At 25.4% G+C, this 16,147-nt stretch overlaps 1 protein-coding gene across 1 annotated transcript; it reads right to left on the bottom strand.

The window, feature by feature from the left end:
* Nucleotides 1-5,015: 5,015 nt before the first annotated feature.
* LOC132926430 (uncharacterized) lies at nt 5,016-7,375 on the bottom strand. The gene is made up of 2 exons (XM_060990785.1): nt 7,297-7,375; nt 5,016-7,204 (listed from the first exon to the last, which is right to left on the bottom strand). The coding sequence occupies exon 2, from the start codon at nt 7,035-7,037 to the stop codon at nt 6,138-6,140; it is 900 nt and encodes a 299-aa protein (XP_060846768.1). The 5' UTR covers nt 7,038-7,204; nt 7,297-7,375; the 3' UTR covers nt 5,016-6,137.
* Nucleotides 7,376-16,147: the final 8,772 nt, after the last annotated feature.

The raw sequence follows: 16,147 nt of genomic DNA, 5'->3' as shown, positions 1-16,147 counted from the left end.
TTCATTAAGTTTTATATGAGACATGTGGGTGTTGGTAGAATATTAGACTATGGTCTCTGAAAAATTTCAAGTTTAACATGCCAATGCTACAAGTTATGTATACATATTACACCTAATAATATAATATTATTTATTAAAAATAAAAATAAAAATAGCATAATAAACTTTATATATATACAAAAATTATGGTTCGTTATTTATTATTGAATTAAGAAATCGGAAATCAAAAATTAGATTCTATTGCTGTAGAATAGAAAAAAAATATTTATCATTAAAAAATAATTTCTCATGTCAGTAAATATATGCATTTCTTATTGAAAACCGACTAGGATACTAATTACTAAACGATTACATTTCCATTTACTTAATTCATAAAATAATACACCTTACCTGAGATACCAATTGCAGCAAGGATGAAGACTTCCAATATTATGTGAAAAAAAAAATGATAAAAAAAACGATAATTTTAACTGAAGAACAACTTTTGATTTGGAACCACTTTAGTTAAAAAAAGAAAAGCAAATTACTAGTAGCTGCTCACGAGTGCTGCACATGGTCCTTCTCTTCGAAGAGCTCGTATACAAATGGAGTATATACTAACGTTCGCGAATACGAGTATCGATGTTTGACTCAACTGTCGATGAGTTTGTCCACGCGACCACGCACACTCGTCAATGAGGAGGCGTCTTCGGTTTCGTCAGGTCTCGTCTGATAGGACCAGCCGGTCCTATATACGGTTTGTTTTTTGATCGCATTGTCATATTTTGAGTAATCCTTCATATGCTATATTATTAAATTATTATCATGATTATATCCCCGTCAGAGGTTTAAGTATTATGTTGATTTACAACCAAACATGACAGTGCGATATAAATTGTATACATATGTATATATATATATATATATATATTTATAATGCTCTTTATTATATTTATACATCCCTTTTTCATTCGGTTGTTCGGAAATTATTGTTGTATTTGTTTTATGATAATTGAAAAAACGCCTATTAAACATAAGGGGACATCACCGACATGACTATAAATTATGTGACAATTTTTTGTTTTGGGTGATAACGTCGTCATGACGAGGATATCGTGCTAACGCGTATATTGTATACCTATATATATATATATATATATAATATAATTAGGTAGGTAGGTAGTTGGTACCTACTTAGCACTAATGTCTAATGTTAAATTGTTATAATATTATATAATACTACCTATTTCTATCAAATTAATTAAATAATTAATAAAAATTAAATAAACTTGTATAGTTTATATTGTAATTTATACCTCGGGAACTAAACAACAGGTATTTATATTGCGTATCAAGAAGAAATGCAAAATGCAAACGATTAATATAGAGGAGAGTTGGGTAAAATAAAAAATACTAGTTTATGTACTTTAAAATATTGAACTAAAACGTTGGTAGTCGGCTGTTAGAAAAATTATTCTATTATATGTCACCTAAATGCAAGTGTGTATATTAATTAATAGCCATTTTTTTGGTTTTTAATTGTGCTTTTCTTCATTTTAAATGGTACGCTGGATAAAATGAGGCAGTGTTATAAATTTATAAAAAGTGGGTAGAATGGTAGATGGTTATCATACTATATTATTTAATAATATTGCAATTAGTTTGTGTAATAAATGATACTATATTATGCTGTTGTTTGTCAGCCATTAGGTAAAAATGTCATACATTTAGAAATTCCATGTACCCGCAAGGTAGAAATTAAAATAGATTACTCCAATTTATTAATTACTCTTATCTACCCCATATTAATCAAAATTGACTAATCGCATAAAATATGTTTATAATAATTTAAATTTAATTATTCAATGAAAAAGTTTATATAATATTAAAAGTGATAGTTTTTTTTATCAAAATAAATAATTCATTTGTATTAATAAAAATAAAACGATGTGATTTGCTCTAGTACAAAATAATATTACAATATTACTTTACGAAAACAAAAAATTCTAAAATTGTTGAAAACATTTGTACATAGTAAAGTATTAATGCATGTACATACATTGTCATATTTATTTTGTTTACAATACCGCATTTCTTATAAACCATAAAACATATAATATATTTTATTAATTAGTTAGTTTTGTACTCGGATGTCGGATATGCCCAAATTGTGATCAATTTCTCTTTAGAGAAATACACAATATTAAATAATGAATTGTTTATATTGGTGTGAATATCGATTTGTTAAATATTTTCTCAACGTACGAATATTTTCCACAGTCAACTTATACGCGTATTATATGATATTCTTATTTAAGTTTTATAGTAATAAGATATTTTTTTTGTAAAAGTGAGACAGGTATTGCAATATCAAACTTTAAAAATATATACTTATCTTTATACAAAAATTAAATCATATGACTATATAAACACCATACAATTTTTGTACTTTTCATTAATATACTGCGAAAAAGCTTTAAAGATATCTCTTTATAATATTTATTTTGTATTCAATTTTATTTATTTATAAATAACTTTAAAAAATTTATCATCGCATAATATTATGGAATTTTAAAAATCAGCTTTGAAGGTATAAAGGCATTAAAGTGCTTACTACACAAAGTGCTTAATATTACACTTATTTCTGAAAAGTTTAAAGTTTTTGAATTAAACCAGACACCCACCCTTATTTTTAAGTTATAATTTGAATTAAATTACATTTTTTAAGTAACTTTAACTTATACAGTTGTTTTCTGTCTTAAAAATATTTAAAATACGTATTATAAAAAGATTTTTGCAAAATTACATTTTTAATATAAATTACTAAATATAGTATGATTGATTATCCTGAATTACTGCAAAATATAAATTTTAAAATAAATCCAATGAATTGCCGCGATGTATTTTGCATAAAACATTCAACTAAAAATTATATGAAAAATTCTCCAACTAATGTTTTAATGTCTGCGGGTAACTCTACAAGAAATATTGATTTTTTTAGTTAATTATTTAATGTTTTTATTGAAAATGTCTTGAAAAACACATAAAATTTAAATTTAAAAAAAAAATAAAAGCCTAATGAATACGTCTCTTTTTTTTTTTAGTTTGTTTTTTTCTTTTATAGATTTAGATGTATTGTATAATATTGATAACTATTAGTACTTTTACTTTCATTTATTTAATAATTATTATTGTTATTGTTATATTTAAATTACTGATAATATATATTTAGAAAAGAAAAAAAAACACAAACTTGTAATTGGAATTTATTTCCTTAATATAGAAAATGTCATTATTATTATTATTATTTCATTCAACAAATTGAACAAATTTAAGACATTTTAACAATTATATTGATATTAAAATATAATATATACGTGCATATTTTAGTTTACATACCAATATCATGGTTCCCTATTTTTTCCACTTAAATTATAGTTGCTTATTTTAGAGTATAATATTCGATAATTTTAATTACAATCCTATACTGAGGAAATACTATATATAGGCATTACGAATGATCCAGTTTAAGCTATAAATCTATGTTATGTACATTTCGTGCTATCCAATTATTTGTTCTGCAGTATAGTAAGTCAAGTATTAAAATGTGTCTAGCAATATTGTATAACTGTTAACAGTGTTAACGTATTAAAGTTTGATTAATATTGACATAGCAGAGTCGCAGCTTGCCGTAGTCCTACAATATAATGTAATAATATCAATTTTTCATTAGTTTTTTTTTATTAAATCGTATTCACATGGGGCGTTGAGCAAGTTTTATCAATAAATAATAAATCAATATGGCCATAATCATATTATATGATGAAATACTCGAATGACAGATTTAATTTTTTTTCTCGTTGCTATAACTGTAATTACATAATAAATAATTTTGTTTATTTTTTGATAATATTTTTAAATTCTCTATTATTTTAAATTTCTTATTAACTAACGAGGAACAAAAAAAATTTGGTTTTAAATATCTAGACGTTTGCATGGTATTAATTTACAACGATAAACATATACATTATACATATATAAATGCAATGTGCTAAACATAAACCTTAACCTTACAGATAGCGGGTAGTGAACAGACCGTACAACCATACAAATAGCACTTACCGTTACAATAACATATGTTTTGTCATGTCATGCAATGTTTTGCCATGTTATATATCATGTACAAAGCCAATTTTAGAACAATAATATAAAATAAAATTGAAAATAACTTGTTCATTTAACTAAACTTATTTATTACGCACGTTTCCGTTTCATGATGTTCTTATAATAATAATTATCCGAATTTTGTTTTCGATTTCGCAAAACCGTTTGTTTAAGAAGTTTTTGAATACTTGAAGCGTTTGAAATTGTAAAGGTGTTAGGTACATTTTTGGAATGAGTCCTACTGGTTTTGTAGCGCTTGGTTTGGGAACTTTTTGATTGGTATATCAAGTTTGAGTAGATGAACCCAATTCTTTGTATGGCTCCATCGGTCATGGTCCGCGAATGCGTTGAGTGCTGTTGGGTTATTTTTCATCCTTTTTAATATTTCTTGTTTTTGAATCATGAAGTCCCCTAGGCTTTATTTTATATCATCTTACGCGTGTTGTACTTATGGAGCATAAATCTATCTTAGACTCTTTAGAGTTATCGAAATATAATATTCTTCTTGAATACTTATAATTTAAATATATTAATAGAATATGTTACTCTCATTATGCAGTATATTTATGGTAGCCAACTGATAGGCTATAAACTATAGTGAGATGTCCCTCTAGGTAGGTACCTATCAATATTTGTATATGAATAACGAGAGGAATATAATACGTGTTGGTTATACTCGTAGTAGGTTATAGGTAAAATCAAAATAATTGTATCACAAAATTGAGGATTTTTGTTGAAATAATTAATTTATTGGTTAAATTCAACAATTCTTTTTAAAAATATTAATTCAATAAAAAAAAAAAAAAAATATATATATGTATATTAAATTATTGATGAAGAATTCTCATATAAGTATTAACATTAATCTGAATCATGAATATAAAAACAAATGCATTGAGTAAAAAAAAGGACCATGGACGTATAATAATAGTTATGGATTTAGGGTAGGTATACGATACATTTATCATTATTGAGCTGTCAAATAATGAACTAAAATATTATGTTAAATTGCCTTATTTAATGGTGTTTTCCTTTTTGTATTTTAGGAATGTGAGCAAATTCAAGGGTTGATTTTAAACATACTATATAACATAGATGTTATTGGCTACTGAAATTATATTCAAATGTCAACATTAATAAATAATACTTATACATCTATGTAATAATATTATATAATATAGATATCACAAATGCTTCATATCAGTATTACTCAATATATCCCGTAATGAATTAATTTAAATGCAGTTTTTCAATAGAAATCTATAATAATTTATACGAACATTATGAAAGATAGAAATGTATAAATTTTAGAAAAAAAAATTACAAATGGAAAAATCATATTAAAATATTTTAATTTACCGGAGACATATTTAGGGCGATGAGTCATTTTCGAGATAATCGCTTATCTCTTATTTACATATTTTTTACTTTAATAACATTTCTTATTATATTTATAAAAAAAAAAAATAAATATAACGATTATTACTAAAAATGAAAATAATATAAATAAAAAAAGAAATAATATCTTTTTCGTATAACCATAGAATATGTAATAAAATTATCAGGATGGGTGTATTATGTACAATATTTTGATACATTAATCTCTATGGTAGATCATGCTTCCCTTTAATAACACCACTGAGTTAGGTGTATAAGATGAGGAACAATATTATTGAACTTAAATATCTAGTTAATTGTACAGTATTAATTTATAACGATAAACATAAACATAAAAGTGTAATGTGCTAAACATAAACCTTAACCTTATAGATAGCGGGTAATGAACAGACCGTATAAGTGTACGAGTGTGTCGTATAACCATATAAATAGTACCTACCGTCTTAATAATATAAAATGTTTTATTATATGATGCAATATTTTGCCATGTTACAAAGACAATTTTAGAACAATAGGTACATACGTTTCCGCTTTATGATGTTTTTATTATAATAACTCAGAGTTTTGCTTTCGATTGGACGTTTCTTCCGTAAATCCTATTGTTTATGTGGTTTTTGAGTACTCGAAGCGTTTGAAATGTTATTGGTGTCAGGTATATTTTTGGAATGAGTCTTTCTGGCTTTGTAGCGCTTGGTATCGGAATAGTTTGGGAACTTTTTGATTGGTATATCAAGTTTGAGTAGGTTTATATGAACCCAATCCTTTGTATGGCTCCATCGGCCATGGTCCGTGGGTGCGTCGAGTGCTGTTGGTTTCTGTTGATTATTTCTTTCCCTCTCTAACATTTCTTGTTCTCGATTCATGAAGTCGGCTATGCTTTTTTTATAAGTCATCTTACGAGTGTTGTACTCGCGAGGAATAAGTATATTTTGGAACTGCCGTCGCTTTCGTGAACCCTTCGCAGATGGAGGCTGTGATGATGGTGATGCTAGTTGTAGTTCATCATCCATCGGAATATGTTCCTCTTCTTGAAGCTGTTCAGTCATTGGAACAAGTTCTTCTTGTAATTGATCAGCCATCGTAATATTATGGTCTTGTGCCTTAAATTCTTGCAGCTCATCAGCCGTTGGAATTTTTGGACAATTTTCATCTATTGGATCGTTATTAAATAGTAGGTCAGGAAACAACTGTAGATTGTCCACCGACAAATTTGAAATAGCCTCCTCAGTGGTGAATAGAACATTTTCGTGTACAGACAATGGTGCTGCTAATGATGCTTGTTTAATTTTGATTACAGAATCTTTAGTTACAGGTTTCTGTAGATCAAACAGTTTATCATCGAATGTGGCAAAGGAATCATCAATAGCGTTGAATTGGTGTTCTACAGCGTCACCAGATTCCTGAAATGCGTTGAAGGTTTCATAGACAAGAGGATCTTCAGATGAAATCAACATCAAATTTTGGCGGTCAACATTGTAATTAGTTTTTAAATCCATTGTTTGTAGTGAATAACAACCTTGAAAAATTCTTCAGTTATTTTGAGACTAACAGTCGTTCAATTCAACAACACAGTCTTCGTGATTTATGAAACATCTAACGCACTAATCTTATCTACCAATTATTATCAGTCATGCTCATGTAAGCTATATGCAGAGGGTTACCGCTGTTTTTAAATAAAAATAAATAAATATTTATTTAATTTTATAAGTCATATAAGTAATTCTAAATAAATAAAAGACTAAAAATAATACTCACGTATGATGTATAATCACCCCTATATTGGCGTGTATTTTCTAAGATCAATGTCTTGATTTGATCTTTGAATTGAACCACTTCAGATATATCTTGTGCTGAAAAAAGACATAGCACATAGATATTATAACAGATGTTATAAAGAATATGTTTTGAATAGAGTACAATTATTTACTATGAATAAAATAGTACCTGTTTTTGTAATAGGTATGTACGAAATTACTAAGACACTATTTAGTTGTATAAATGTTATTATATAGTTTAATATAATTAAACATCTTGTAAATTAGTACTGATGGATTTTTTAAATCTTTTCTATGAATTATAGTAATTGTGTGACTCTATTTAAAATAAAAACGGTCTATACGGAGCGGCTGTATGAAATATTTACTTAATTCTCCAATATTCCGTTTAAAAAATGTATTTAAATACATTAATTTCGCGTAAAACAATTGTCATTATTATAACACGATTTTCATTTATTTACTATATAACACAGATTTTTATGAGGAAATTGAACAAGGCAAAAAGCCAACTTCGTGGACATAATATTATATATTTAATATAATAAAAAAAATGTGCTTTATATATTCTACATATTTTATACATCGTATGAATTCGTATCATTAGCAATGGTTGCATGTGATAACAATATACGTGATTTTTATATTTTTATAATATGATGTGTATGTATTTATGTTTAGTGGTTTGTGTACTGTGGTTGGTCGGTATAATATAGGCGTAATATTATAGGCGGTAACGTGGTGCCCAGATTTGAAAGGAAACGATAAAAAACGTACGCCCTAAGCCCAGGACAACGTGTGCCACGTCATGCATGAAACAGCTGTTAAGTGCTGGTTGTTGCATTAAACGTATATTATACGTGTTTAAAACAATAACAGAAGCGTCGATTGAGTGGGTGGATGGGTGGCCACACACCGCTGCGACACGGGCGAGTGCAACAGTTACGCGGAGGCGTAACACCTGTACCTATGTAGACACGCGCGAGTCAAGTCGTACGCTATCCCAGCAAAAAAATCGATTGGTTACAGTGCGATGCCCCCGTAGCTGAGCGATACTGCTTATATTCAGGACTGGATTGAGACTTACGGAGCCCGTATAGGCTGGTATTAGTTTAGTTCCCTAATATTTTACCAATTTTTTGTGAAAATAGTTTTTAATATTTGATTTGTGATTATAATATAAAAATACAAATGTATAACATTGTACGAACTCTTTACATTTTTCAATTAAAAATATATTTAACTTATTGGACATTTATGAATGAATGGTCAAACAATACAATTATATGAAATTTGTTATATTTAAAATAAGATGTATTACTAATTACTATAGTTAGGCTTACATATTGTATAATTTCAATTAAACAGCAGTACGACAACTACACGGTTTTAGCTGGTTATGATATAATTTAATCTATTAGTACTACTTATAAACTTTTATATTTAATTGAAAAACAATTAAAAGATTATTTGTGTTTTGTATATAAAAAAAAAAATTATAATTCTTGTTTAATTATTTATATACATTTATAATATTGATTAAAATACTGTGCGCTTAAAGATAACAGTAATATTATGGTAGTAGATAACTATGCCGCGTTTAATAAAAAATGCATTAATTATTAATGATTTACTAAAATTTAATAAACAAATTATTAGCTATTAAATCATGTTTAAAGTACAATTAGCTTATTATTAATTAATTCATTAAATGTTGATTGACTTTTTTTATGTAACTCGGTATTAGTATTTTTATATGTCAAGAACAGTCTAAAAATAATTAAAGTTAATAAAATTTAAGTTTAAAACCTTACGTCTAAAACATAAAAACCTTATTCTTCTAATATATGCTGACAAAGTGTGTATTCTTAAATGCTAACTACTGTATAAGCTATAACTATTAAATATGTTAAAAAGATTCTCAACAAATAAATTAACCCTCTGCTGTAAAATGTATGTATGGTGGTACTTGTAGGTTCAAATTACTTAAGAAAATTAGGGAATATTATGGCAAGTTACATGTACTGGTTGGGTACTTAACTTAATCTTTATGAGTGTACATCCATATCATAATATACTTTATATATTCAGTCTATTTATGACACACCGTTATACAAGGTAAATACATTAATGTTATAACATTATATATATTCTTAAAGATTTTGTTATATATTTATATGTCCTGTAACGATGTACACGAAGTTGCCCACATCTAAGCATCTAACCTTTATCTTATCGACTTAATAATTGTAAATTAATTGAACATTTTCGAGATTTGAATACAATTATTTTTTACATTGGAGGTTAACTTCATGTACATTATTATTATTGTTTCCTTTTTTCCATTTACGTTAATTTTACTGTAACTGATAAAAACTGTATAACAGTGAAACCTATAAATAGCAGACACTCTGGGGAGGAGGGAGAGGGAGAGGTGTTCAACAATTAGGTACCTGCTTATGAGGACAAGGGACATTGTATTAATTATTTAAACCTTACCTAAAAAAATTGAAGATAATATACATTTTTTACTACAAAATATTTGTGGTTTGTAAATTGTCGTGATTTTAATAAATGTTGAGAATTTCAGATGCATATAAAAAATTATGCTTATATATTTTTAATATTGTATACAAACACCAGACAAATTTAGTGGGATCTTGTATTTTTAGGAATTTTGACGTAGAAAATAATTTTTAATAGACATTTATAGAAAAAATATAAAATGTTTATAAATATTAAATAGCTTAAAAAGAGGAGAACTATATAAAAAGTACACGATGTGTCGAAAAAGGTAACATGACAATTCGATGAAAGTTTTAAGTATCTACGGTTATTTGTTTTTTAAATACAACAAAATATTAAAAGTTTTATGAAAAAAATTAATTATAACTTATAATTAATAATAATTATACAGATGAATATCCATGTCCTATAAATTTGAACTTTAAACAGTTATAAAAAATTATGTGATTTTTATTTTTGTTATAGATAGAAAAATTAATGAGGAATCTTATTAAATTTTAAAATCTTGGATATAAAAAGAAACATTTTCATGAATTTAAACTACAAAATAATTTGTAAAGTTTGTGGTTTTGTCGAAATTTTAACTACAAATGCTTATAAAATTAGTATGTAAGTATAAGTTTTCGATATTTTTAGCTAGTAAATAAAAACTTAGGAACTTTTAATATGAATAATGATATTTTCAAAATATGTTGATTATTATTAATCAATAATTGATTTTAAGATATTATAATATGAACCTATTTATACTGTTTTACAGTATTTACAGTAAATCGTTATTAACACAAAATGTATTAATAATAATATAATATGGTATAAATATTTAATATATATTTTCATAAAAAATAATAACATAATAAATGAATTTAATATCAATATCGTGAAATAAACTTTAGTAATATACTTAAGTGATGTTGATTGACAGACCATCTGCGCTCAGAATTCACTTCAATTTTAACACATCCATTATAGTGACTAAAGTCTAAAAATAATATAATAATAATAAAATATTGAGGAAAAATATTTATCTCGAAGTTAGGTAACATTTTTGACTCCCTTAAGTACAAACTAGATCTAATTTTCTACCAAAAATAAACACTGATTACATAATATGACAACAGCGAAATCAAAATTATTACCACTAAGTATATTATACTCGTAATCGTACATAGATTATAGATACAACTATTGATAATTAATTAATTATAATAGTATAGTTACAATTGAGAAAATAAAAAGCAACTTATTTTGAATTTATTTAAGCTGTAGGTAATAATGAAAACAGAAAATATAGGTACATTTCACTAAAATATATATTGTAAAAAAAAAAACATTTTATCAACATACAAGAACTTAAAGTTCTTAAATATTATTCTTTAAAATACTGAAAGTAAAAACATGTGGTTTATTTTCCCCAAAATTCAAAACTTTAATAAAGACTACTGTCTACTGCAGTACTGCAAGTAAAATGTTTTTATAACTTTCCCTTTTAGAGATTTACCTGTAAACAATGTTTAGATTATATATGTACTATGTTATATAAAAGTTCAACTTTATAATAAGGAGACTATCCGTTTAATATTTATAATTGGTTAAAATTATGATATTCTAAAAGATATACTACACAAACGATTCTGTTTTACAAAGATTTTTTTAAATTGCATTTTATTTAATCCGGTAGGTATATTAATTAACAAGAACTTTGGGCATAAGTATCACTTAGTTATTCGCTTCAGTGTTTGTATAGTTGCGAGCAAACTTTGGATTCATACGGTTCTTAAAATTGTAACATATTTTATTTTTAATTATTTATAAATTATAAACATTAATATTCCTTAGAACAGCATAATATATTGGTTACCTAAAATGACCACGAAAAAAATATTACTCATAAGAATTAACGTTTAGAAGTCTATATAATATAATATTATATTATAATATATATGGGTGTATCGTATATTATATATTATATTATAAGATATTATAATATGAACCTATTTATACTGTTTTACAGTATTTACAGTAAATCGTTATTAACACAAAATGTATTAATAATAATATAATATGGTATAAATATTTAATATATATTTTCATAAAAAATAATAACATAATAAATGAATTTAATATCAATATCGTGAAATAAACTTTAGTAATATACTTAAGTGATGTTGATTGACAGACCATCTGCGCTCAGAATTCACTTCAATTTTAACACATCCATTATAGTGACTAAAGTCTAAAAATAATATAATAATAATAAAATATTGAGGAAAAATATTTATCTCGAAGTTAGGTAACATTTTTGACTCCCTTAAGTACAAACTAGATCTAATTTTCTACCAAAAATAAACACTGATTACATAATATGACAACAGCGAAATCAAAATTATTACCACTAAGTATATTATACTCGTAATCGTACATAGATTATAGATACAACTATTGATAATTAATTAATTATAATAGTATAGTTACAATTGAGAAAATAAAAAGCAACTTATTTTGAATTTATTTAAGCTGTAGGTAATAATGAAAACAGAAAATATAGGTACATTTCACTAAAATATATATTGTAAAAAAAAAAACATTTTATCAACATACAAGAACTTAAAGTTCTTAAATATTATTCTTTAAAATACTGAAAGTAAAAACATGTGGTTTATTTTCCCCAAAATTCAAAACTTTAATAAAGACTACTGTCTACTGCAGTACTGCAAGTAAAATGTTTTTATAACTTTCCCTTTTAGAGATTTACCTGTAAACAATGTTTAGATTATATATGTACTATGTTATATAAAAGTTCAACTTTATAATAAGGAGACTATCCGTTTAATATTTATAATTGGTTAAAATTATGATATTCTAAAAGATATACTACACAAACGATTCTGTTTTACAAAGATTTTTTTAAATTGCATTTTATTTAATCCGGTAGGTATATTAATTAACAAGAACTTTGGGCATAAGTATCACTTAGTTATTCGCTTCAGTGTTTGTATAGTTGCGAGCAAACTTTGGATTCATACGGTTCTTAAAATTGTAACATATTTTATTTTTAATTATTTATAAATTATAAACATTAATATTCCTTAGAACAGCATAATATATTGGTTACCTAAAATGACCACGAAAAAAATATTACTCATAAGAATTAACGTTTAGAAGTCTATATAATATAATATTATATTATAATATATATGGGTGTATCGTATATTATATATTATATTATAAGATATTATAATATGAACCTATTTATACTGTTTTACAGTATTTACAGTAAATCGTTATTAACACAAAATGTATTAATAATAATATAATATGGTATAAATATTTAATATATATTTTCATAAAAAATAATAACATAATAAATGAATTTAATATCAATATCGTGAAATAAACTTTAGTAATATACTTAAGTGATGTTGATTGACAGACCATCTGCGCTCAGAATTCACTTCAATTTTAACACATCCATTATAGTGACTAAAGTCTAAAAATAATATAATAATAATAAAATATTGAGGAAAAATATTTATCTCGAAGTTAGGTAACATTTTTGACTCCCTTAAGTACAAACTAGATCTAATTTTCTACCAAAAATAAACACTGATTACATAATATGACAACAGCGAAATCAAAATTATTACCACTAAGTATATTATACTCGTAATCGTACATAGATTATAGATACAACTATTGATAATTAATTAATTATAATAGTATAGTTACAATTGAGAAAATAAAAAGCAACTTATTTTGAATTTATTTAAGCTGTAGGTAATAATGAAAACAGAAAATATAGGTACATTTCACTAAAATATATATTGTAAAAAAAAAAAACATTTTATCAACATACAAGAACTTAAAGTTCTTAAATATTATTCTTTAAAATACTGAAAGTAAAAACATGTGGTTTATTTTCCCCAAAATTCAAAACTTTAATAAAGACTACTGTCTACTGCAGTACTGCAAGTAAAATGTTTTTATAACTTTCCCTTTTAGAGATTTACCTGTAAACAATGTTTAGATTATATATGTACTATGTTATATAAAAGTTCAACTTTATAATAAGGAGACTATCCGTTTAATATTTATAATTGGTTAAAATTATGATATTCTAAAAGATATACTACACAAACGATTCTGTTTTACAAAGATTTTTTTAAATTGCATTTTATTTAATCCGGTAGGTATATTAATTAACAAGAACTTTGGGCATAAGTATCACTTAGTTATTCGCTTCAGTGTTTGTATAGTTGCGAGCAAACTTTGGATTCATACGGTTCTTAAAATTGTAACATATTTTATTTTTAATTATTTATAAATTATAAACATTAATATTCCTTAGAACAGCATAATATATTGGTTACCTAAAATGACCACGAAAAAAATATTACTCATAAGAATTAACGTTTAGAAGTCTATATAATATAATATTATATTATAATATATATGGGTGTATCGTATATCAATTACCTATTTTGCACAATTTCGATATATTTATAGGAATTGTTTTTATTATTTTGAAGTATGATAAAATCGTTTTGCGTGTATATTTAAGGGGATTGGAAGTGGTGATTTGCTGTCTTTGTCTAATACATACACAATATAAGATTATAAACGTGTTCTATTTCCAACCTACAGATTGATACAATGAAGCGATAAGCCGATAACAATTCAGATCATAGATTTGAATTTGTCGTCTAGTCTACTTGATATCGACTTTCCCACATTTTTGATTTTATTTCCCTAAATCATAAAAACGTTATATTAAAAAAGAGTAATTAAAAAATTGATATATTTCAATTCTTGGAGAAGACGAAAAATTATATAATAATGTCTCTATAATGAAATCTCCCCTAACGTACACTTCCCAATTGCGAACTATTTCTTGGAGGTGGGAACGGTTTCATTACTTTTTAATGTAAAAACCTCCGAATATTAGACGCCAATTAAAAAAAAAAAAAACAATTACATTTTTAAATATTTTATTTTTGAGCTATTTATAGACATTTGAGATTTTCAATCTTTTTCTTTAAATGTTGATGACATTTTTACATTTTTTGGTTCGAGTTGCTTGAAAATTTAATATGGGAAATTCTCTCGCCTCCCTGGAATGACGTACCTCTGAGGTTGAAAACCGTTGTCCTAACTTAATATTTATTAATGAACACGTAAGAATTAATATTTTTATACTTGGCTTCGGCATATAGACCAGCGTACATTTTAATTTGAGTCTACATTATGTTATTATATGGTATCTATAATATTATTACTATTATTTTTAAATATAAATACAAAAAGTTGTATGCGTACTATATACCTTTTTACTTTTTAACCCAGTCTGGTTAGGTTATTCCAAATCCTTGCAAAAAATGCCGGCATGGGTTCAATATGTAAATTTATAAATTTATAACTTTATTATATTAACTGATCCTGTATGACTTTCCCCGTAAAAAATTAATACTCGTGGATTTATCATTCCTTAAACTACGTCAAATGTAAAACGCATAGATCTTTAAATCATTTTCAATGTTTTCACAAAAAATAAAATATGTATACAATGTATACTAAACATCTAATTATAAATACATTTATAATAAATATTTCATTTTCTATGCTCTACCTTGTCAATCGTTAAAATTAATTCAAAACTTTTAAACAATAACATGTTGTATATAAACAATAATACGTCAGTATACAATATGTACAATAATAAATATACATAACCTAAGTACTGAATTGTGAGGTGGATGAGCCCATATTTATTTATTTTAGTAGAGCACGAATAATACTATATTATAATTATTTATATAGGTTATAAACAATAGAAACTATTTTAATATCATTTGTTTTTATAATATAAAAATGGTAATTTTAAGAAGTTATGATGAATCTGTACTTTATAAATAAAATAAGACGTAGACCAAAGTGTCGAAATACTGAATAGTAGTATAGGCAGTTAGATTTATCAATATTTATTTATGTAAAGTTTTTGAATTTGTTGTTAGTAAGTACTTGATATTTCTAAGTTACTAACGTGGTCAAAACCCGTATTATTATTATTATTATTATTATTATTATTATTTACCACTTACTCCCCATCGCGACGATCCGTCATACCCGAAAACGAAACAGACACATATACCTACTATACACGACACAATGTACGCACAAAAAAAAACAACGTTTTTAAACTATATAGTTTATTATGTAATATATAGATACAACGATGTACGCGGTGTTATAAATGTAAATAGTATACTTTGTAGAATGTCTTGTGCAACGGGTTTATTGAGTGTGTA

The sequence above is a fragment of the Rhopalosiphum padi genome, chromosome 3, assembly GCF_020882245.1.
Source record: "Rhopalosiphum padi isolate XX-2018 chromosome 3, ASM2088224v1, whole genome shotgun sequence".
In the NCBI taxonomy this organism is placed as follows: Eukaryota; Metazoa; Arthropoda; class Insecta; order Hemiptera; family Aphididae; genus Rhopalosiphum; species Rhopalosiphum padi.
This window is presented reverse-complemented; position numbering and strand designations above follow the sequence as displayed.

What these genes read in the sequence shown, in the direction of transcription:
- LOC132926430 (XM_060990785.1), bottom strand. Translation starts at nt 7,037, where the DNA reads ATGGATTTAAAAACTAATTACAATGTTGACCGCCAAAATTTGATGTTG.